At 43.1% G+C, this 25257-nt stretch overlaps 1 protein-coding gene across 1 annotated transcript in view; it reads left to right on the top strand.

Moving 5' to 3' along the window:
* Nucleotides 1-25257, top strand: part of GNAT3 (G protein subunit alpha transducin 3) — a gene marked incomplete at its 5' end in the record, with an annotated part of 40951 nt that overhangs the window by 2424 nt on the left and 13270 nt on the right. The window contains 2 exon segments of the mRNA XM_084618027.1: nucleotides 12740-12782; nucleotides 22071-22212. Coding sequence (XP_084474153.1) covers nucleotides 12740-12782; nucleotides 22071-22212 — 185 coding nt within the window.

Raw genomic sequence — 25257 nt, 5'->3', positions numbered from 1 at the left:
TAAAGGGGAAACTACAACGGGTCCTACTGAAAGGTGAACTGTCAGGCTGGAGGGAGGTTACCAGTGGAGTTCCTCAAGGATCGGTTTTGGGACCAATCTTATTTAATCTTTTTATTACTGACCTTGGCACAAAAAGTGGGAGTGTGCTAATAAAGTTTGCGGATGATACAAAGCTGGGAGGTATTGCCAATTTAGAGAAGGACAGGAATATCCTACAGGAGGATCTGGATGACCTTGTAAACTGGAGTAATAGTAATAGGATGAAATTTAATAGTGAGAAGTGTAAGGTCATGCATTTAAGGATTAATAACAAGAATTTTAGTTATAAGCTAAGGACGCATCAATTAGAAGTAACGGAGGAGGAAAAGGACCTTGGAGTATTGGTTGATCACAGGGGTTGATGACTATGAGCTGCCAATGTGATATGGCCGTGAAAAAAGCTAATGCGGTCTTGGGATGCATTAGGAGAGGTATTTCCAGTAGGGATAAGGAGGTTTTAGTACCGTTATACAAGGCACTGGTGAGACCTCACCTGGAATACTGTGTGCAGTTCTGGTCTCCCATGTTTAAGAAGGATGAATTCAAACTGGAACAGGTACAGAGAAGGGTTGCTAGGATGATCCGAGGAATGGAAAACTTGTCTTATGAAAGGAGACTCAAGGAGCTTGGCTTGTTTAGCCTAACTAAAAGAATGTTGAGGGGAGATATGATTGCTCTCTATAAATATATCAGAGGGATAAATACCAGAGAGGGAGAGAATTATTTTAGCTCAGTAGCAATGAGGACACAAGAACAAATGGATATAAACTGGCCACAGGAAATTTAGACTAGAAATTAGACAAAGGTTTCTAACCATCAGAGGAGTGAAGTTTTGGAATAGCCTTTCAAGGGAAGCAGTGGGGGGAAAAGATCTATCTGGCTTTAAGATTAAACTCGATAAGTTTATGGAGGAGATGGTATGATGGGATAACATGGTTTTGGTAATTAAATATTCATGGTAAATAGGCCCAATGGCCTGTGATGGGATATTAGATGGGGTGGGATCCGAGTTACCCAGGAAAGAATTTTCTGTATTATCTGGCTGATGAATCTTGCCCATATGCTCAGGGTTTAGCTGATTGCCATATTCGGGGTCAGGAAGGAATTTTCCTCCAGGGCAGATTGGAAGAGGCCCTGGAGGTTTTTCGCCTTCCTCTGTGGCATGGGGCACGGGTCACTTGCTGGAGGATTCTCTGCTCCTTGAAGTCTTTAAACTACGATTATATAGCACAGATATAGGTGTGAGGTTTTCTGCAGGAGTGGTGGGTGAAATTCTGTGGCCTGCATTGTGCAGGAGGTCAGACTAGATGATCATAATGGTCCCTTCTGACCTAAATATCTATGAATCTATACCAGATCATCAGCTAATATAAATCAGCACAGATCCATTGACTTCAGTTTTAAACCAGACTTCAATTTGCACCAGCTGAAGATCTAACCCTCATTATTTAAATAAATTATGGAATAAACATAACACCATAGATATCTCAAGCAATAGTAAGAAGGTACCAGTTTGGTAAATATTACTTGGTTACATCATATTAGGGATATGATGTAATTTGTAAGCAGGAAAAGTTGTAAATCTATTCAGAGATGTTTAGTTGCATATCACATTGGCAAATACTCTATATATGAAAGTTTTCCCTGCAAAATTGACAAATCAGTAATGTTAAAGGGATATATCTTTGCAATCTACTGATGAAAAGTGCTACATAAAAGATAGGCATTTATTATTATTATCATTATGATTATTGTTGTTGTTTTTAGAAAGCCAGAGCTGTATGTGACCATATCAAATCATGAGAAACAGTGTTCCTTAAATAAGACAAATTACTGTCCTCTCAGAGAAAACTAAAGTTGGTCAAAAGTTGGGGAAGAAGGAATCTTTAAAAAAAAATTAAAATTGAAATTCTAAATGTTGACAAAGATTTTAGTCAAAATTTTTAAAAAATTGACCAGCTCTAGAAAAAAAATCCTATTATAGCCAAAAACAGTGGATAGATAGATAGATAGATAGATAGATATTGGTAGGAAATATTAGAATTACCACACTGGATCAGACCCATGGTAACTCTAGTCCATTATCCTGACTCTGACTCTGTCCAGCACCAGTTCCTGCAAAGTAAGGTGTGGGGAAACTCAAAGGAGACAATTATGGGATAACCTGCCACCAGGAAAAAATTTTTCCCAAACCCCCATCATGTAGGGGTTGCATTATACTATGAGGCATGAACAGTTTTATCCCTTCCAAAATGCTTCTTTTTCAGTATTTATTATTATAATTCTGGATATGCTTTGCTGGATAAGAGTTTACTACCGTGTTGAACCCCATTAAGATCTTGGCCTAAATGTTATCCTGTGGCAATGAATTCCATGGCCTAACGGCATGTGATATGAAAAAGTATGCCTTTTTATCATTTTAAATTTGCCACCTTTCAATGTCGTTCACTGTCCTCTTGTTCTTGTCTCAAGATATAGGGTGAGTAGCCTGGTCTACCTTCTCAAAACCGTTCATTATGTTTAAGCCCTTTGCTTCTCAGTTTAAACTGATTTTTACTGAAAATTTTCGGGGTTTTACAAAAAGTATTATTCAGGTTTTTTCTGATTTTCACCCTACTTTTGTATCATTCAAACATATAAAAATAACTTGTTTTATTAGGAAAATACAATACATTGCATGCGATATCTGTATTACGATAATACATTAGTCTGTGTGTATATGCAAAGCTGCCTATTGAAGTAAGGCTATGTATGAGTCTAGAAGATACACACAATAAACAAACAGGTACACATGCAAGCTCTGAAATGCATGCGCTTCTGAACATACTGATGAATCTCCCACCCACCACATACACATTTCAAGCTGTTAGCAGATAACAACTTAAAGATTTGACACACTGCAATGGGAAGGAAATGAAAATCTGTATCAGAATGCATTTCAGAACACAAGGAAGTATTCCAAAGTTTTAAAAAAAACAAAACCAGGAGAAACGGATGAAGTTGAGTGTATGCACTGCAAATGGTGTAGCCTAGTTATTAAATGTAAATATTTATAGTCTAATAGTTCTAAGTCTACAACAATCAACTGTTTATTGAAATGAAAAGTTTTATTTGGGGATGAGAGATATATTTGGGGATGAGAGAGATATATTCTTAAACTCAGAGGTGGCATTGTGTTTTGTGTTCTGTTTTCATTCTGCAGCAAACCTCGTTGATGAATGGAATTCAAAGCCTCCCCTCCCCGACCGTCTTTCCATCCACCAAAATAAACCCCGATATTTTTCATCTGCTTTTGTTGTTGGGGTAATAAACTCTGATAAATTCCCGGGAAAAATTAAATGAAATAAAAATGGAAAAAGAAGGGTCCTAATTATGTTGTACCTTTCAGTCATGTCCCCTTTTATTCACCTTCTCCCTAAGGGAAAGATTTCAGTCTTTTCCATGGGAAATACGTTTTCCCTTCTGGAATCCTTCATGTGGACAATAAGGAGGCAGCTATCTACTAAAGAGCAAGTGAAAGGAAAAGATTTTCTGGGTTTAGCAGATCCTACTTACAGTGTCCTTTAAAAAAAAAATATGGAGCTACTAAGACTGTACTTGGCCTGCCCCAGAGGGAACCACAGTGCTTCCCTGAGCTCCTTGTGCAGATGCAGCATACGCCCCCTTCCATGATTAACTAGCACTACTGGCCAGACTAGATCTGGGCCCAGTTCACAGATTTTGGATCTAGCTCTAAAGATGAAATTTCCCCAAAGCTTAGGTTGCTTAAGGTCTGGGCTTTTGGTCCATACCCATCTCTGAGTTAGAGCATGGACCTGATTCTCCTTTCACTTTACACCAGGGTAAATCAAAGCTGCCTGCAGTGTAACTGCACTGAAGTCAATGGAGTTACATCAGCGAAAATCCATTTTGCGATCAGATTCAGGACCCCTCATGCGGGGACGGGGAAATGTATAGATGATGTCAGTACTTTGAGCATGGGTCAGCTATTTTTTGTGCAGAAAGTGTTGTTTGTATCCTTAATGTCATCAAGACCCCAATTATTAAATAATTTCAATGTAATTCTACTGAGCATCATAGAAAAGGACTGTCATGTAGACAGATTTTTACCCATTCAGACCATATATTGCCACTGTATTATAGACCAGATGTCACCATTGTTTCTTTAGAGATAGACATATTGCAAATTAGAAGAGTCCTGAGAGTGACCATAATGCCCTTATGATTAAAAGAATGTAATAGAGTGTACTGTTTCCAGCAGTATTTTTACCAAGAGGAGGATTTAATACTTAGGCTAATCTCTCTGGAGTTCACAGCTTTCAAATAGGAACCCACCTACAAAAATGAAGACATCATTACTTAATTCAATTTCCATTATTTGTTCAAGGAGTTTAGCATGGAGATGCTGATTATTGCTCTTGGAACAGGAATTGGGTTGCACAGAACTATAGGTTTCGGATTCACATAAGTCTCACAGTGGATGCAAAGACGAAAGCCTTTGTGATTCTATCTCCTCCCCCTGGAAAAATGCCCCACTCCCCACCATGACCATCCAGACATGCACATAATTCACATTTGATTTATGAGCTAGGAACAAACCCCAAGGAAATAATAAGGTCTCCTTGAGAACATTTGAAAACTTAGTTAAGTGGCAGCCTTTTTTTTTGGTACATTTCATTTAGACTGTACATTTCACAGAATGGAGACCTGCTACTTTATTGTCCTGCCAAACTCAATGGAGACCCATGACACTGCATCAATAATAATCACAGCGCTCCTATAAGATTGGGCCCCACTGGTAATCTAAGTGATAAACACATTGTTCGAGAATCCTGCTTCAGGACTGCTGAGACTTTGTCCTTTGCTAGGGCTCCAAGCAGCATCAGGACTTAGGCAGCTTTGTGCATGCTGAGCAGAGGCAAGTTAAGTGCCTGAGCTCCCTTAGCATCTACAGGGTTTGGCAGCTGTTGAATGGTGGTTTTTAGAATGTCAGTGGTCTTTAAATGTCAGATTTTGGTGTCTTGAGAAGCAGTTAGGTGTCTAAGGGCAGGTTTACACTTAAAATGCTGCAGCTACACCACTGTAATGCTTACGTGAAAATGCTCCTCCGCGGATTGCAGGGAGCTCTCCCATTGGCATAGTTAATCCAGCTCCGTGAGTGGCAGTAGCCATGTCAATGGGAGAAACTCACCCATCAACATAGCGCTGTCTACATGGTGGTTAAGGTCAGTGTAGCTACATTGCTCAAGGGTGTGGATTTTTCACACCCTTGAGCAACATAGTTATACTGACATAGGTCTGTGGACCTGACCTAAGTGCCTTTGTGAACCTGACCTTAAGCCACTTTCAAAAATGAGACTGGGGGCTTGTCTACACAGGACCACAGTCTGGGCTACATGGGTGAGGGGGGTGAATTGTAAAGTGCTGTAACGTGTTGCACTCTAACTGCCTCTTGTAGACCCTGTAGGCACTAGCTAAAAGGCACCTAGTTTGTGCTGATGTAGACCGAAACAGCACTGTGTTAATGTGAACTAGGTACCTGTTAGTTCTCATCAGCGAACACATTGGAGCGCTAGGGTTGCCAATCCTCCTGGATTGGCAGGGAGTCTCCCAGAATCGGCCTCAATCTCACGGTGCCTATTGAAACCAATCCAGCAGATTTTAATAGGCTGCTAAAAGTCTGGTTGGTGGCACAGTGGGGCTAAGGCAAGCTCCCTACCTGCCCTGGCTCTGTGTGGCTTCTGCAAGTGACTGGCACATCTCTCTGGCTCCTAGGCACAAGGGTGGCCGGGGGTCTCTGCGCACTGTCCCCATCCCAAGCACCATCTCTGCAGCTCCCATTGGCTGAGAACTGCAGCCTAGAAGCCAGATATGTCAATCATTTCCTGGAGTTGCCTGAGGTAAACACCGCCTGAAACCCACATCCCTCAATCCCTCCCACACCCCAAACTCTTGCCCCAGCCCTGAGCCCACCCAAACTCCCTCCCATATCCTGCAACCCACACCCACTCCTCCATCCCAACCCCATACCCCAAGCTCAGGTCGGAGCCACCTCCTAGTCTCAGATCCCCTCGGCCCCACCCAGAGCCCACACCCCTTCTGCACCCTGCTCCAGCCCAGTGAGAGTGAGCGAGGGTGGGGGAGAGGGAGCAACAGAGGAAGGGGGGAATGGAGTGAGTACAGGGTGGGGCCTCAGAGAAGGGGCATGGCCTCGGGATAGGGGCAGGGGAAGGGTGTTTGGGTTTGTGCAGTTAGACAGTTGGCAATCCTATAGAGTGCTCTACAATTCACCCCCTCCCCATTGTCCGGACTATGGTGGCATCAGTCAGTTAGAAATAGTGTAAACCTTTATAACCATATTAGCTATTTGCGGCCTTTCCCTGGGTTTAACCATAGCCAGCTAGCACACTTTTAAAAACTATTCTCATCGTCTATACTAGGTGCTAAGAGGTGTAAGACAATGTGTTAACTAAAATGTGTTATTTAACACAGCTCATTTATCCCAGTGTAGACAACGCCCAGCTTACTCCAGATGCCCATACCAATCCTTACTGCTCCTTTCACCTCCTGTTTCTCACACCTGATTTCATGACTTCTTTCTTGCTGCCCTCCATCCTTTCCCCCACCATACGCCAAGAACATTTCACTAGTCTATAAATAGCATAGCTCAGCCAGATTCACTTAGCCTAAATACCCCCCCGCACACACACACACACACCTGCTTCAACAGAAGGGAGTCAGTCTCAGCAGTGAGGGAGGGGACATTAACTGAGGGACACCAAGTAGCTTCTTCCACACCCCCACCAGGAGTCTCTGGCACTCATTGACCAGCTGTGGGGAAAGGTGCTGAATGGCCAGTATTCCCCAGCTCCCTGGATTTAACCTGAAGTGGGAGCCATGTGGAGCCTCTTATCCACCTCAAGCTAGGAATGGGAACCCACTCTGACAGATGCTGTGGGCCTAGCTGATCATTTGGGGGGTCAGAAAAGATTTTTTTCTCCCCTGGTCCAATTGGTAGAGGATCAGGGAGCATTTTGCCTTCCCTGAAGCACCTTCAAGCCACAGTGGCTTAAGTAGGAACAGGTGTAGTATCTAATTAAGGTACTGGAGTGGAGTTGTTTATTGGGCACAACTTGTGGCCAGTTTCCAGTGTAGTTAAAAAAATAAAATGAAGGGTTTGCAGAGGTAAAAGATCTGGGAGCTGGTGTTTGGCCTTGGGCTTTTGGGATAGGGTGAGACCATGTGGCCTTATGGCTCTTGTGGACTGAGGTCCCAACCCTTCAGCACCCTCTGTCCCTCTTGCAGGGGGAAGGTGCTAGGATTCAGAGAGAGCTGAGTCCTGGGGGGTTGGCTGAGGAAAGCCTACCCCGTGTTATGGGTTATATGGTAAAGAGCCCTGTAGCTGCCACAGTGGAACCAATTAAACGCCTGGTATAGAAGAGTGTGGGTGATGGGCAGGTAGCGCCCCTCCCCTGTGCTAAAATGTAATAAAAGTTGCAGCTTGCCGCTTAATTCCATGCATGGGCCTGTCCTCATTTCACTGCTGGTCCGTATCAGTCCAGTTATATTTCTGAACTCGTAGTCATTCATAATCTGTTGAAAAATTTCCTTCCCACCTTCCTTCCAGTCATCATTCATTCCTAATCCCTACCCTCTCTTCCTATCACATGGTTCTGTCTGAGTTTGGGGCTGGTTCGCAATGTCAGATGCTATCTGGCCCTACCTGCTTTGTTAACATCCACTCAATGTGCAGCGGCAGTCAAAAAAGCGAAGAGAATGCTGGGAATCATTAAGAAAGGGATGGATAATAGGACAGAAAATATCATGTTGTTTCTATGTAAATCCATGGTACGCCTACATCTTGAATACTGTGTTCAGATGTGGTCGCCCCATCTCAAAAAAGATATATTGGAACTGAAAAAGGTTCAGAAAGGGGCAACAAAAATTATTAGGGATATGGAACAGCTTCCGTATGAGGAGAGATTAATAAGACTGGGACTTTTCAACTTGGAAAAGAAATGGTTAAGGGGAGATATGATTGAGGTCTTTAAAATCATGACTGGTGTGGAGTAAGTGAATAAGGAAGTGTTATTTACTCCTTCTCATAACACAAGAACTAGGGGTCACCAAATGAAATTAACAGGCAGCAGGTTTAAAACAAATAAAAGGAAGTATTTCTTCACACAACGCACAGTCAACCTGCCAGAGGATGTTGTGAAGGCCAAGACTATAACAGGGATCAAAAAAGAACTAGATAAATTCATGGAGGACAGGTCCATCAATGGCTATTAGCCAGGATGGGCAGGAATGGTGTCCCTAGCCTCTGTTTGCCAGAAGCTGGGAATGAGCGAAAGGGGTTGGATCACTGGATGATTACCTGTTCTGTTTATTCCCTCTGGGGCTCGTGGCATTGACCACTGTAGGAAGACAGGATACTGGGCTAGATGGACCCTTGGTCTGACCCAGTAGGGTCATTCTTATGTTCTAACATTACTCTTTAAAATGACCACTGGCCCACATTCATCCCTGGTGGAACTAACTCTGTGAAGGTTAGTGGACTTAACACTTATAGCAATTCTCTGTCCCAAGTCTTTAAGAAACAAGTTTTATGTTTAGCCATTTATACTAGTCTGAGCATGAATGAAGAGTGTATTTCAGAAAGTTAGAAATGGCTTGTTATAGATTTAAAAGCTTCAAAGGTTTAGTTCAAAGAGGCACCCAAGAATTAGGACGTATGTGCAGACTTTATCCCCTTAACTCAAACATCTTGTGTTTAGACTCTAAATATCACAAGAACAGGCTTTCTAGAGACACTTCCATCCAATGAAGTGAACTGTAGCTCATGAAAGCTTATGCTCAAATAAATTTGTTAGTCTCTAAAGTGCCACAAGTACTTCCATCACTGCATTTCACATTCCATTCAGGAAGAAAATGCAGAGGGAAGTCTTTTCTTATATATTCAACAACAAGCCCTGATGGACTGAGTGTGGATCTGGGGGTCAGGAATCCTTAAATTTTTATCCTGGTTTTGCCATTGACCCACTGTGTAATCTTAGACAAAGCACTTAAACACTCTGTGCCTCAATTCCCCAATCTGTAAAATAATAAAATACTTCTCTAGCTCACGGTAATGTTGTAGAGGCCCTGACCTGAGATTTTCCAAGTACCTTCCACCCCACTGACATCACTGGAAGTTGCAGGTGTTCTGCTTCTCTTCAGAACGGACCCCAATTTTTAAAAGTGGCCACTGATTGGGGGGGGCTTCATTTTTGGGGTGCACAACTTGAGAAGTTAAAATGGAGGCACTCGATGTCAGACGCCACTTTGGAAAATGTGAGTTCCGATGCTTTGCAGGTCTTTGATGATATGAAGTTCAAAATACATGCCAAGGGTCTTTCCTGCCAAGCTCAGCAGCAAACTTTGATATTTTCGAAAGTTTACTGAACTTTTCCAGGCTTCAGAAAAGGGTTGGGGTTTTTTTTTCAGCTGTAGACACTAATTAGGGTCAATCATTTTTTATTCAAAGTAGTGTGCCCATTCCAGGACAAACTAACAAATAGTCTGGTGGGGAAGAGTTCTTTATGTTGTTCCTGAATAGTTATACCATTAAAACATCATTTACCTATGGAGAGACTCCAACCTAGGTAGTTATGCAGCTCTTATCATTGTGTATTGTATCTTTACCTTTCCTGGGGCTTGGACTCTGCAGAGGTAGCTGGTGTTTTATGAGCATAAGTGAAGCAACATGTTGCAAAGGAGATGCACGCTGCTCTCACTCACACACGTACACACAGAGATACACCCACACATGGGGACTTCGTTTTTGCATTCTCCTTTTATAGTTTTTTCTCTTTAATCTAAACTAACAGTGATTGAAACTGAATGTGACTGACCTTCCTGCATGGAAAAATTTAACACAGTGGTCCCCAAACTTCTTCATTCATGCCCCCCACCTGGTCTGTGCACACACACACACCCCCAGAACTGCTGTCAGGAGCAGGGCCAGAGCTGCGTTCGGGAGCTAGGGGGCCAGAACGCCAGGGGCAGAGTGGGGCTGGGTTGTGCACCCTCCCTGCCCCCAGTAAGGGCAGGCATGGGCCCCACTCCCCCCGCAAAAAATAGTTCCCCCACACCCATCTAGGGGGCATGCCCCACAGTTTGGGGACCACTGATTTAACAGAACTTATCTCAGTCTTCATCAGTTACTCCAAGTAGGAGATAACCTAAATAGTTGGAAGGATGCAGTGTTGCCTTCTGGCTAGAGCGCTGGACAGGCACTGAGGAGACCTGGGGTCCATTCCCAGCTCTTCAGCTGGCTTGCGGGGTACGTTTAGTCACCTCTCAGTGCCTCAGTTTCCCTATCTGTAAAATGGGGGTGAAGATACTGATCTCCTTTGTAAAGCACTTTGAGATCTATAGATGAAAAGCACTAGATACTACTTAATAAATAAGCATGATTAGATTCACTTTGTAATAGCTCCCCCGTGCATAACTCCAGGAGTGTACATAATTCTGGTCGTTCAGTGTTACGAGCAGAGGTCTGGGAACTCCTTGCTTCCCCTTCTGACTCTATCCCAGACATAAGAGATACATATAAGGTAGGATTATCACTAGCCCTAATCCTCAAAGCGGAACAGGAGGGAGCCAAGGCCCCCAAGACCCTATGCAACCCACTGAAGAGCTATTGTGACTCTGGGTCCTCAGCTCACTTGCCACTGTTCCCTGTGAAGGAGGGATGGAATGCAGGTACAGTCATGACTCTCTGCCCCTTGAATGCTCTGGCCAGAGGAGCGGGCTCAACATGAGGAAAGAAGAAAGGAAAGATTCAGGGTCCAATAAATTCTTACTATTACACTCCCTTGGGAGCAAGAGCTCCTTCTGAGGCAGCTAAGAGCGATCCTATACTCAAGACTGAACCGAAAAGTTCTATGTAGCCTATGATTAAAGTATTCCTGAAAGATTAATTAGGAGTATAAACAAAGGAGAAGAGATGCACCCATTGGGTTTAAATCCCAGCTCCTTCTATAATTTAACATTGTCTTTCAGTCACTGAACAGGGACTCATTTATGTATTATTTTCACTAACATTGTTCAATGCCCTGGGCTAGCATTGGTATTTTGCACGAATATCATAAGACCAGACCTGAAGAAGAGCTCAGTACAGCTTGAAAGCTTGTCTCCCTCACCAACAAAAGTTGGTCCAGTAAAAGATATTACCTCACCCCCCTCATCTCTCTAATATCCTGCCAAGACAGCTACAACAACACTGCATAAGACCTCTCTGTCACATAGTGAAACTGTAGTAAACATTGCATAATCCGGGATGGGCTGTGGTTTGCTCAGTTCCTTAAATGGGTATTGAGAAGAAACTGACTGATGACCTATTACAAAATTTGCAAGTTTCAAATGCAAAACCAATTGTTGACATGGTCGTAATTAATCACAGAGCGTGGCAGGTGGCTGCATTGGCCAACTTAGCATAATCATGGTATTTTTCACCAGTGCTTTCTGCCACTCATCTGATGGGTTTCAGAAGAATGTTTTGCATCTGTTTTGCTGGTTGTTGTGACTCATTTGCTGACATTTAAATGTTGTGAACTTTAAAAAAAATCTGTTTAGAAAATACTTCTCATCAACTCATTCCCTTTAGCCAATGAACATCTAGTTGGAATAGCGATGGCCTGATTCTCCACTGCAAGTAGCCATTTACACCTGTGCCAAAGGAGGGTAAATCAAAGTATTTATGCACTCATGCTGTAACCGACAAAGAGCAGGGCAATGGAAAATCATGTTCCTTGAGTTCCTGGCGTTTAGCCCTCAAATTATGCCCCAATTCATACAATTGAAACATTAGGGCCTAAGACCTAGATGTGGGAAGTAAGTTACCCACCTGAGCTGCGAACATTGCTACTCCCCAGTCTGTGCTCTGACCGCTTTTCATGTGAGTAAGTGCAGCTCCGCTTGCTTTGCAGCAGGGGGATATCGTTTTGTGACTGTTAGCCATTTTGCACCTGAATAGGAGGGCCAGGTTCAAATAAATAAGGCTACCCACTCCCAAACCCTGATCTCAGTTCTTCAACTGACTTTATGCAGGCAGACTCAGGGACCCAGGCAGAACCTCGGTGAAGTCAATGGGGCCCTGTGCAGATACAGAGTTCTTCCTAAACTGAGCGAGCTTGGTTAGGGTCCTACTTTCCACACACACCCTCGCTCTCCCTTCTGCATGAGAGTCCAAGGTTATGGTGCATAGAAAGTGGAGTTATATCTGCAACAACGGGTTTGCACCCATGATGCTTCTTACTTTCCACACTCCCCCACCATGCAACATGATGCAGAATCAGGGGACTTTTGTTCATGAAGCTGAGCTCTCATATGCTTCAAGTGCCCAGTGGATGCTGACAGAACATAAGTCTGGCCCATTTTCTTTTCTCTTTGTTTCCAAAATCTATATTATTTTAATTACATCAGTGTTCTTTTAGCTTTTACAAATGACATTTCTATTAGGATTTCAGTGCAAAATACGCCTTGATTTAAAAAGAAAGAGGATTCTATGAGATAAAATGATGCCTCTGAAGAGAGTATGCGCCTCTCCCCTTCCCCAGTTTTTGTCCATGAAAATTATGGAATTTGCAAGATTATTTTAATGTCTATTAGTCTTATTTGTGTATCAGAAATATTTTTGAATATTCCTTTTCTGCAGGTGCTGGAGAATCAGGAAAGAGCACTATTGTGAAGCAAATGAAGTAGGTATATGAATATTAATTTCCATTATAAAGTTTGTATACTTGCAATATGTGCAGCAAATGTCTCAGCTATCAGTAATTTTATTTTCAAATAAAATGCAACAAAAAATTAAAATCAACTTCCATTTCCAACATACAAAGTGAAATACAAAATGATCGGAGATATATAGCTGATTTTCTAATCAAATATATTTGGCAAATCTTGCACTGATCCAACTACTACTGAAGTCAAGCAGCCTTTCCATTAGCTTCCACAGGAATTGCACCAAGCCATGAGTAAGGCTGCATGTCTGTCATGGAGGTCACTGAAGTCACAGATTCTGTGACTTTCCATGACCTCTGTGATTTTTGCAGTGGCCGCTGCTGGGGCAGTCTCGGGCCACCACGTCCCCCCTACCCCCACCCCAGCAGCAGCAGTAGTTTGGGTGTGTGAGGGGGCTCAGGGCTGGGGGTTGGGTGTGCGGGCAGAGCTTATCTCTGGAGGGGGCTCCCCGGAAGGCCAGGGGGCTCTGCACGCTGTCCCTGCCTGCACCCAATGGGTGCTGCAGAGCCAGAACTAGTGGCAGGGGCAGCGTGTGAAGCCCCTCTGGCCATCCCTCCCCCTAGGACCTGCAGAGACATGCCGGCCATTTCCAGGGAGCTGTGAGGAGCCAGGTAGGGAGCCTGTCAGCCCTGCCAACCCCCCCCAGCATCAGTGGAGGTCCTGGGCCATGTGTCACTGCCCACCACCCCACTTGCACCAGAGGTGGTCCCACGCCACCGCCTGCCTCCCCCAGCACCAGTGGGGGTCCTGGACCACCCCGCCCAGCAACCACAGTGCCCCCCCACCCCCGGGCCACCTCCACAGCACCTGTGGAGCCCCCAACAGGCCATCCCCCAGCACCCGCAGTGCCCCCCCAGGGCAAGTTTTAGTTAGAAGTATATAGTACAAGTCATGGACAGATCACAGGCCTTCAATTTTTGTTTACTGCCTGTGACCTATCCTTGACTTTTACTAAAAATACCCGTGACTAAAATGTAGCCTTAGCTATGAGTATTAGATCAAGGAGTATAACTGAACTCATAAATCTATGCTTTGCTTCTCAGAGTGTCAATCGCTGTTGATCTTCACAGATTTCAGAGTAACAGCCATGTTAGTCTGTATTTGCAAAAAGAAATGCATCCGATGAAGTGAGCTGTAGCTCACGAAAGCTTATGCTCAAATAAATTGGTTAGTCTCTATGGTGACACAAGTACTCCTTGATCTTCACAGAATTACTCTAATTCCTGCCTATAGCCAACTCTCTAGTGAATGCAAAGATTGTGTCTGGCCCTTGTGCCTTGTGCTGAGTGGGAGGTACAAGCATACCTGATTGCACACTTTGCACCAAGGCTAGGGACAAGTGCAGGGAATGATGTGTTTGTGTACCCAAGGATGTAAACCTCTCCAAAGGGCAAGGGAAGAAGCTGGGATGATGGCCCTACCCCACTTACAGGCATCAATGGTCCCAGCTGGACACGCTGGGAAGCACAGGTAGGATCATCCAAAGGGCAATATCCCTTTACAGACTCTCATTGGGGATTTGATTGTGCCATTACCTCAGATAAACCTAGTGCAGTAACTGTTCACTCAACAAGGGCCTGGTCCCGCTACCATTGAAGACAATGACTGTATTTCCATTGATTTCAAAGGGAGTGGATTAGGCACTGAATGAGCTTCATCATGGACTATTTTATTATATTTATAGCTAGGCTGTTCACATTTCTTTACATGTAACTAAGCAGGCCAATTTTTCTAAAGGTAGCTAAAGTAGTAGTTTAAAGAAGTAACTCAACTGTGCCAAACCAGTGGCAACATAACTCCGACTGAAATGTGCAGCCCATGTCCTCCTTTACATTTAAAAATTGTAAAATTGTATTGTTTAATCAGGGCTTATTTTTCCAGGTGAATTTGTGAATTATTGCCTGAAATTGCTTTTTATAGTCATCTGACAAATACAGAGGGCGATTACAAAATTCCAGAGCCAGAACCATTGTAATTATTTGAGCATGCCGCCACTGTATTGGTATCAATCTGTTCCAATGTAAACATTTTTAAGGAGAGCATTTTTAATAGAGGGGACACTTTATCTCTTATTTAAAATTTTCTGGTTATTTGACATCCTTATCAACCCATTTAAAGAATAATTTGGATAATGTTGGCACAGGGATAAATGCCATAATGGAAAATGTTTCCTTCTTTTCCTTTTGGGTTTGCAGCAGGACAATTTTAATAACATCACCATAACTTTCACCAAATGTTTTTGCCAACTTTTCTGTTTCAAGTAAGATAATGTATTTTTTATTTCCTTCATTGTAAGTCTGATTGAGCCGCACATCCTCTGCACACTCTGCAAAGTGCTTTAAAACGTACTTAACCCCCACTGAAGTTGTGCTGAAGTGCTTTGCTGAATAGGGCTAAATTTAAGCTTGTTCTGTGAGAAATCTGAGAGCTAATTTACCTGATAGCATTAGAGGTAAACCTGAAAAGCTCTATGTAACTTTTAAAGCCCCACGTCTATAAGATTTAGAGCTGGTGGGAAAATAGGGGGGTTTCCATGGAAAATTATTAAAAAAATTGTTTTCATTTTTGTTAACAATTTCCATGGAAAAGTTTGACTTTTTGGTGAAATATCAAAGCCAAAATATGTTGGCCAAAACCTGAAATATTTCAATATTCAAAGGTTTGATTGTCAGGTGTTCCGTTTTTCAAAAAAATGTCAAAATTTTCCATGGAAGCAGACACTGTTTCCAAAAAAAAAAAATTGTTTTGTTGAAAACTTTCCTGTCAAAAACAGTTTTGACAGAAAATTTTTGACTAGCGCTAATGAGGCCATCCTAATACTACTAATATGATTTTTTAATGAATACATTACAATACTATACTTTCTATTATTCATCATAATGGAGATATCTGTAGACCTGATCCAAACCCCACTGAAGTCTGAATTATTCCATTGGCTTCTGTATTCTTTGGATAACATCCTCGGAAACATAAAGGAGAATTACAGCTTATTTTCAGTTAGAATTGAGGAAGACAATTCTTCAGCTATTAAAAGCTTTTCTTATCCTTCTGAGTATTTACAAGGTGATATCACTGGTTTTAAATTTTCTCTAAAGAAGGCTATGCTTTGAGAGTGCATTTGAAAATGTTTCCTTGCTTGTTAAAGTCATACATAAAGAGAATAGGGGGCTGCTACTGACTAACTATTCTTCGGGCTGGGTAGCATGGATGCTGCCAGAGGACGTGAATATAAATATAAAAGCCTCAAGAGAAAACAAGTATTTTTCTTTTTGTAATTACAGTAGCTAGTGCTATTTTGAGGCCCTCTATTTTCTTCCTTTCTTTGTTGTTCAAATGCTTTTAAGGATAATAGCAACATTTAAAATGACTGAAAATTATAAGTGCATTTGCCTGTCTTCCCTTCAGATGTTCACAACCCCCCACCCTTTAAAACAGACGGTAAAAACGTGTTCTTTTAATCCCACAACTTCCACACAACCTCTAATGCATGCATTGCTATGGGGCATGCAGACTAAAACAGCCAGCCTTAGGCTTTGAATTCTCTGTAGTTTGGAGTTTCCTTACATTTCATGCCATTGTATGTACTAAAGCATCTGATTTTTATAGCTGGAGGGCTATAAAGGTCACTGCACAAGTTCCAAAATATCTTGAAAACATATCGGAAATAGTTGTTTTCTGTAACAAATAGCATATACAGAAAGTGAGATGGGATAGTACAATGTGAAGGTTTTTAATACTCATTTGAATGACTTTCTCATGACCTAGTTTTCCACTCATGACGAACATAGACATTCCACGCTCACCCCAATAAGTACTCCATGCTACCATGTATCCTCTACGTGCCTCATATGTTACATACAATTGGCATTCATTTTTTTCTTTCATTTTGAACGTTTCTAGAGGTTCTAGAGGTGTTTCTCATTCTGGGGCCAAGCCCACTGAAATCAATGGGAGTCTCTGAAGCCTTCCACTGTCTTTAATGGGCTTTGAATTAGATCCAATATATATTCATTTTGAGAATGTCACTCAAACCACTAGGCACTTCCAAAAAGGAAGGTAAGCTTTAAGCTATTTTGGAACTGTTTTAGAGAGGGGGTTTGGTACCTCACTGTATGCAAAGTTGTAGCTTTGCCTTTTCTTTTGTGATTCGGGTCAGAGATATGATAGGATTCATAGACATTCCATTCTAGTCCACTCCCATTCTCTCCTAGGCCTTGTCTACCCTACACAGTTTTGTCGATGCAGGTTATGCCAATGATCAAAAACCAGTATAATTACATCGCTTGTGCATGTTCACACAATGCTCCTTCTGTCAGCAGAGCGCGTCCACAGTTGGTGCTCTAGTATTGACAGTGAAACGCTATCCCACTGTGCTACTTCCCACCTTCTGCAGCTAGGAGGTGTGCGACGGCAGAGTGGATCGCAGTGCATCATGGGTGTGGCTCCACGTCCCATGATGCAGTGTTTTCCATCCCATCATTCCATGGGCTTCTGACTGCGTTTCACAGCATTTTTCAACAGCCCCTGTTTACTGTGCGCCCACCATCTCTGTCTGAAAGGATTGATCCTGCACTGCTCTCTACTGTTGTGGTCACTGTTATAAACATATTGCAGACGGTTATGCAATATATCATGAACTCCCCATCTGAGCAGGAATCAGAGTTGCCTGACCTGCCGTTTGTCATGGAAAGAAACTACACCAGATTACTTTAGGCATTCATGGGGCAGCTGCACACAATGGTGCACCGCTTTTGGGCTTTGGTGGAGCACTGAGTGGTGGAGCACTGAGTGGTGGAATCACATTGTTATGCAGGTCTGGCATGATGAGCAGTTGCTGCAGAACTTTCGGATGTGGAAAGCCACCTTCCTGTGTTTGGAGCTTGCACTGTGGCGCAAGGTCACCAAAATGAGAGCTGCCCTCTCAGTGGAGAAGCATGTGGCAATTGCTGTGTGGTGACAGTTACAAATCAATTTGGAGTCGGAAAGTCCACCGCTGGGGCTGTGTTAACGCCAGTGTGCAGGGCCATTAATCACATCCTGCTATGAAGGACTGTGACTCTTGGCAATGTGCATGAAATAGTGGACAGCTTTCCAGCAATGGGTTTCCCTAACTGCAGCAGGGCAATAGATGGTATGCCTATCGCAATTTTGCCCCAGACCATTTTGCAATGGAGTACATCAATAGAAAGGGGTATTTTTCTATGGTATTTCAACTACTTGTGGATCACTGTGGATGTTTTACTGACATCAAAGTGGGATGATCTAGGAAGGAACATGACGCATGCATCTTTAGGAACATTGGTCTGTACAGAAAGCTACAAGCAGGGACTTTTTTTCTAGAACAGAGGATTCCAGTGGGAGATGTTGAAATGCCCATATTGATCCTGGGAGACCCAGCCTTCCCCTTAGTCCCATGGCTCACAAAGCCTTACACGGGAATCCTGGACAGCAGCAAGGAACACTTCAACAATAAGCTGAACAGGTGCAGAATGGTCATAGAATGTGCCTTTGGAATATTAAAAGCACACTGGCACTGCCTTTATGTCAGGTTAGACCTAAATGAGGAAAATATTGCCATGGTCATAGAAGCCTGATGTGCACTCCATAATGTTTGTGATACTAAGGGTGAAACATTTCCCCCAGGATGGAGTATGAAGGTGGATCGCCTGGCATCTGATTTTGAGCAGCCAGATACCAGGACTAATAGAGGAACACAATGGAGGGGAGGAGGGCTATTTAAATCAGGGAAGGTTTGAGGCAACGTCTTGACAATGAGCAGCAGTAATGTGTCTTTCTATACAGCACTCTACCATGCTTTGTTAACTTTCATGAAAATTTTGATGATTCCGGATCAGGATTTGTAATCAGCCCATGATGAAATTGCCGTCGTGTATTAATTCCAGCAGCAATCACCATGTTTTGGAGACAAATAAAGATTGGTTATCTTTCAGAGAGTTTATTTTTATTAAATACCAATTAACAACATACACAAAAGGCTTGGTGGGAAGGGATATAATAGTAAAGGGCAGTATAGGCTCTCATACCTGTTTATAAGTTCAGCTATCATTTTGGAAGCTGTCCGAAAGCGTGGAGTGAATGAGTTACCGAGATGGGCTGGGAACTTAGAAGGAATGTGTGGGAGGAGTTTGGGGAGGGCATGGAAAACAGTTCTGTATCAGCTCAGGGGGAAGGGGTGCACTTCCTGCGTGTGAACAGTTTCAGACCAGGTTGCTATACTGCTCACCTGTGTGCCGCTTTGGTCCCTGCACAAGCAATTGCTGATTGGCGTGGGAAAGTTTCCTACAATGGGGGAAGGAACAGAGCTCTTCTCTCCTGTATCATGAGACAGACTCCTGGGACTGGCTAGATCCCTCGGGACTGGAAAAGAGATCTGGACTCGCCACACCACCAGACGACCCTGCCATATGCTGCACATCATCCTCCAACTTGACCTCCTCATTCACAACTTTATCCTTGGGGTTGAGTCCACTGTCCTCAGTCTCCAACCCTGCCGAAGTATCCATGGAGCTCTTGGTGGTTGTCATAAATATAAAGGGAAGGGTAAACCCCTTTGAAATCCCTCCTGGCCAGGGGAAAGCTCCTCTCACCTGTAAAGGGTTAAGAAGCTAAAGGTAACCTCGCTGGCACCTGACCAAAAGGACCAATGAGGAGACAAGATACTTTCAAAAGCTGGGAGGAGGGAGAGAAACAAGGGGTCTGTGTGTCTGTCTATAGTCTGTCTTTGTCGGGGATAGACCAGGAATGGAGTCTCAGAACTTTTAGTAAGTAATCTAGCTAGGTATGTGTTAGATTATGATTTCTTTAAATGGCTGAGAAAAGAATTGTGCTGAATAGAATAACTATTTCTGTCTGTGTATCTTTTTTGTAACTTAAGGTTTTGCCTAGAGGGGTTCTCTATGTTTTTGAATCTAAGATTCAAACCTATAACCTATAAGATATCTACCATCCTGATTTTACAGGGGGGTTTCTTTATTTCTATTTACTTCTATTTTTATTAAAAGTCTTCTTGTAAGAAAACTGAATGCTTTTTCATTGTTCTCAGATCCAAGGGTTTGGGTCTGTGGTCACCTATGCAAATTGGTGAGGCTTTTTATCCAACATTTCCCAGGAAAGGGGGGTGCAAGTGTTGGGAGGATTGTTCATTGTTCTTAAGATCCAAGGGTCTGGGTCTGTAGTCACCTAGGCAAATTGGTGAGGCTTTTTACCAAACCTTGTCCAGGAAGTGGGGTGCAAGGTTTTGGGAAGTATTTTGTGGGGAAAGACGCGTCCAAACAGCTCTTCCCCAGTAACCAGTATTAGTTTGGTGGTGGTAGCGGCCAGTCCAAGGACAACAGGTGGAATATTTTGTACCTTGGGGAAGTTTTGACCTAAGCTGGTAAAGATAAGCTTAGGAGGTTTTTCATGCAGGTCCCCACATCTGTACCCTAGAGTTCAGAGTGGGGGAGGAACCTTGACAGTGGTGAAGGTGGGGTCACTGCAGAGGATGGTGACCAGCTCCTTATAGAAGCGTAAAGTTTTCGGTGCAGCATCAGAGCAAAGGTTTCACTCCCTTGCATTCTGATATGCTTACCTCAGCTCTTTTATCTTTGCATGGCCCTGCTATGTGTACGATTTGTAGCCCTTCTCCAGAATGCCATGAGAAATCTGGCCATAGGTATAAAAGTGCCTATGGCTGGAGCGCAGCTGGGACTGCACTGCCTCCTCTCCTCACAGTGCCAGCAGATCCAACAACTCAGGTGTGCTCCAAGCAGGACAGCGTTTGCTGTGTGGAGCCACCATTGTCATCTGCGAAGATGCTGTGAGAGCTGTCCATGCCAAGAAAACAGGAAGTGGAATTTCAAAAATTCCCAGGTCTTTAAAGGAGGAGGGGTGGATGCCTGTGTACCTGGGTGCTAACTGCTGACCAGAGCAGTCACAAACGGCACTGTGGGACACCTCCTGGAGGCCATTTACAGCAACATAACCAAGTGCAGTGTCTACACTGACACTTTATCGATATAACGTTGCCGCAAAAAGCTCTTCGCCTCTTGTCGAGGTGGTTATATTTTGTCGGCAACGCAGGAGAGTTTTGTTGGCAGAAGGAGCATTGCAGTGGGTACACCTCCACTGTTTTGCCAACAAAACTGTGTAGTGTAAACAAGGCCTTAGTGTAGGCTTGTGCCTTGCAAGAAAAGTCTCGCTGTACACTTCTGTTCATTCAGAACTACATTGTCACAGCCCTTATTCTACTGGGCACGGAGTACTACTTAGCCCTGTTTGGATTGTAATTCTGGCTACAGGGAAACAGCAGGAGTAGCTCACTTGGTACCCTTTCTTCACCTTTGAGTAAATGGGCAGGAAGAGTGGGAGGAGTGGGAGTAGCCTTGGCTCTCTGCCCTGTATTTCCAGTCAAACACCTAGCTGGATGCACAGCAAGGAGTAAGCTGCACCCCAAAATGAGGGGAAGTAACTTATTCCCCTCCAGAGTCAGTGAGGATTTGTGTCAGAGGTCTTGTTTTCATGCACCGGGGCACCATGGTAGCACTTAAGTGAAGACATGACTATGCCAAAGGGAGAGCTTCTCTTGTTGGTGTAGTTAATCCACTTCCCTGAGAGACAGTAGCTATGGCAACAGGAGAAGCTCTCCAGTCAAGATAGCACCATCTACATGGCAGGGTTAGATCGGTATAACTATGTCGCTCAGGGTCGTGGATTTTTCACACCTCTGAGCAATGTAGTTATACCGATATAGGTCTGTAGTGTAGACCCGACCTGAGTAACAATTTGTTCTCTGGGCTGCTCCTGGAGCAGTGCAATTAGGTGCCACCCCTAACTCAGACAGATCATGAAGTTCCAATCTATCCCTCAGTGTTAGATCTTCCATTCATCCTCACTGTCCATCTGGCTGTGAAACAGGAGAGCTACCATCCCAGTCCTTTTGTTCCCTTTAGCCAAAGGACTGTTCCCTGCTAGTTCCCTACTATATTAGCCACTCCAATGTGGGCAGAGATGTGTAGAGATAGTGGTCTCGAACCTACCCACCTCTTCACCAGCCAGAAGAGCTGACTGACTTCAGAGACTCACAATTGGCTTCACATTTCCTGATTTACAAATGGTTCTTCTAGAGGAGGCTACATTAAGTTCTTCTTAGTATTCAAACAGAATTCAAAAGCACTTGTTATCCAGTTCTTCTTGAACCTTTACTTGAAAGTTATCTGAGATCTGTTTTTCTATTTGCATCACAGGATCATCCATAAAGATGGCTTCACAGATCAGGAATGCATGGAGTTCAGATCTGTCATTTTCAGTAACATATTGCAATCCATCCTGGCTATCGTGAAGGCAATATCCACTTTTGGGATTGATTATAAAAACTCAGCCAGTAAAGTGAGTATGACATCTGTGCCTTTGAAAAGGCATACAAATACAAACGTTTGTATCAAGATAATGGATGCCTATGGGATAGCAAGAGAGCTCAGCCTTTGTTTTACTATAGTGGACACATTTATTCTTCTTGAATTTTGTTTGTGTCACTGTGTCCTTCGGCATCTGAATTGTAACATTTAACACTGAATTGAACATTTTTTTGAAGGCTGACACATGAGATTCGAGATCTAAACTTTTGAGCAAAATGTTATTCAATTTGTACAAATATTGCCCAGAACCCAAACCAGTAACTCACCTCCTCGCCACTAATAAGAGAGAGAATCCCTTTGTGTTTAATAGCTACTTTTCCACTGCTGTTGAGAAGTGCAATGAATTTTTCCCTTTTATGGACAAATTTGGGGGCTCAGTTTGGGGGCTGAAAGGTCACTGAGCCATGGTGAGAGTAGTGCAGAGTTACATGGCCTGCTTGTGCTCCCCAGAGCTCCCACATTGTGCAGAAGCAGCACACCTACCACTGCATCTGTAAGGGGTGCAGCGCCTCCTCCCCTGTGTGGTTGCTTAATTCTGCTGGTGGTGCACAGAGGAAGACCTGACCTCCACCCCCCACTTCTCTCTCCAGCCTCATGAGGGTGGCTGGTGGCACTAGTGGTGCTGGTACTTTCCAATCCCTGAGTACCCATCAAATATTGCCACTGTGGCTTGCACACGGTGGAGTGCACAGGGAGTAAAGGAGGAGGGAAGCCCCTTGCTCCCTCACACACACTTTGTGCCCTTGCACACGGACCAGCTACTTTGAAGTCCTACTATGTATTAATGTTCCATATGCAAAATGAAAGCGTTAGGTCTACTCTTTAGAGATACAGACATACAAGTAATTCTCACTTCCTCCACACAAGAAAGTCTATTATCCCAGACTTTTCATGCAAAGCTCCCATCACTATCACCAGGAGCCGCAGGGACAGAACTCAAATAAGGGCCTACATCTTCCCATTTAATGCTATGATTAATCAATTCCCGGTAATTAACACATATATTCCCTACAATTCACATCTATTGATCTGGAATCACAGTATAGTAAGGTCATATTGGGCTTTCAGAGTGGAGAAGCCCCAGCAGGTACTGACCATCTCCTTGTTGCTAAAATGGCAGTTACCTCCTGATTTCACTGCAAGGCTGTGCCTCTTATGACACATAAGGCAAAATGCATCTGTGAAAATTCAGCACTTGCTAACTCCGTCACAATAGAGAACAAATTTGACACACATGGTGCTCTCTCAGATGACGTAGAATCAGCTTGGACAGCCATAAATACAATCATCCAAGAAGCCAGAGATGCTGTTCCCAAACTGGAATGCTACAAGTGATTCCCTTGGCTATCTGATGAGATATTTCAAATTTTGCAAAAGAAATCTAAGGCTAAACAGAGCCATGATGCTGCTGAACAAGGTGTTTGCCATGATGCCATTGACAAGGCACTTTTTGGTTGAGAGTAAAAATGGGGCATGAAGCTTATTTTGACAACTTGGCAAAAGAGACAGAAGATGGAATAAGATCTAATAAATTATTCTCTGCATTCAAAGCTACTTACTCACTTCGATCAAAACTGGACTTTGCATGAGGTTTATGTGGATAAATACAGCTGATGAGTAAAACATGTTTGACCCAAGAAGTCCTGCAAAGATGGAAAGAATATTATGAGACTGCTCTTAACAATTGTGAATTAACTCCATGCCCATATATGGATGCATTACTAGTAGTTGCATTTCCTGACCCTGAAACCTGTATAGATGTTCCTACATGGGAAGAGTATCACTGCCATGAAGAAACTGCAAAGCTGCCAGACCCAATAGCATAACACCTGAATTTCTCAGCAACACCAGAGAACCCAGAAGAGCAGCATTTTTGTCTGGGCTTGTACTACTGGGAAGGTTTCAGTGGAGTGGAAGAAAGGGATCACCATCCCACTTTATAAGTGCAAAGGTCCATGCACTGAGTGCAGTAGCTACAGGCCAATAACCCTGCTTTTCCCAGAAAAGTTTTTATATGTGTCCTACTCATCTACCTCCAGCCTTTCGTTGTGAAATGCCATTGTCCAGAGCAAGCGGGATTCACTGCTAGGCAATCTACAATGCACACTACACTTGCTTTTTGTCTTTTATTTGAGATCTATCACAAATTCAGTGGTGGCAAAAGGTGGGAAAATTTGCAGACGATACAAAACTTCTCAAAACAGTTAAGTCCCAGCAGACTGTGAAGAGCTACAAATGGATCTCTCAAAACTGGGTGACTGGGCAACAAAATGGCAGATGAGATTAAATGTTGAGAAATGCAAAGTAATGGACATTGTAAAACATAATCCCAACTATACATATAAAGTGATGGGATCTAAATTAGCTGATACCACTCAAGAAAAAGATCTTGGAGTCATTGTGGATAGTTCTCTGAAAACATCCACTTAATGTGCAGCAACAGTCAAAAAAATGAGCAGAATGTTGGGAATCATTAAGAAAGGGATAGATAATAAGACAGAAAATATCATATTGCCTCTATATAAATCCATGGTACTCCCATATCTTGAATACTGCATGCAGATGTGGACACTCCATCTCAAAAAAGGTATATGAGGAGAGATTAATAAAACTGGGACTTTTCAGCTTGGAAAAAAGACAAATAGGGGGGATATGATAGAGTTCTATAAAATCATGACTGGTGTGGAGGAAGTGAATAAGGAAGTGTTATTTACTCCTTCTCATAACATAAGAACTAGGGGTCACCAAATGAAATTAATAGGCAGCAGGTTTAAAACAAACACAAGGAAGTATTTCTTCACACAACACACAGTCAACCTGTGGAACTCCTTGCCAGAGGATGTTGTGAAGGCCAAGGCTATAACAGGGATCAAAAAAGAACGAAATAAATTCATGGAGGATAGGTCCTTCAATGGCTATTAGCCAGAATGGGCAGGAATGGTGTCCCTACTGTCTGTTTGCCAGAAGCCGGGAATGAGTGACAAGGAATGGATCACTTGATGATTACCTGTTCTGT

This window comes from Lepidochelys olivacea (genome assembly GCF_965140295.1).
Source record: "Lepidochelys olivacea isolate rLepOli2 genome assembly, chromosome: 1".
NCBI lineage: Eukaryota > Metazoa > Chordata > Testudines > Cheloniidae > Lepidochelys > Lepidochelys olivacea.
The sequence above is the reverse complement of the archived record's forward strand: the minus strand, read 5'-3'. Positions and strand labels throughout refer to the sequence as shown.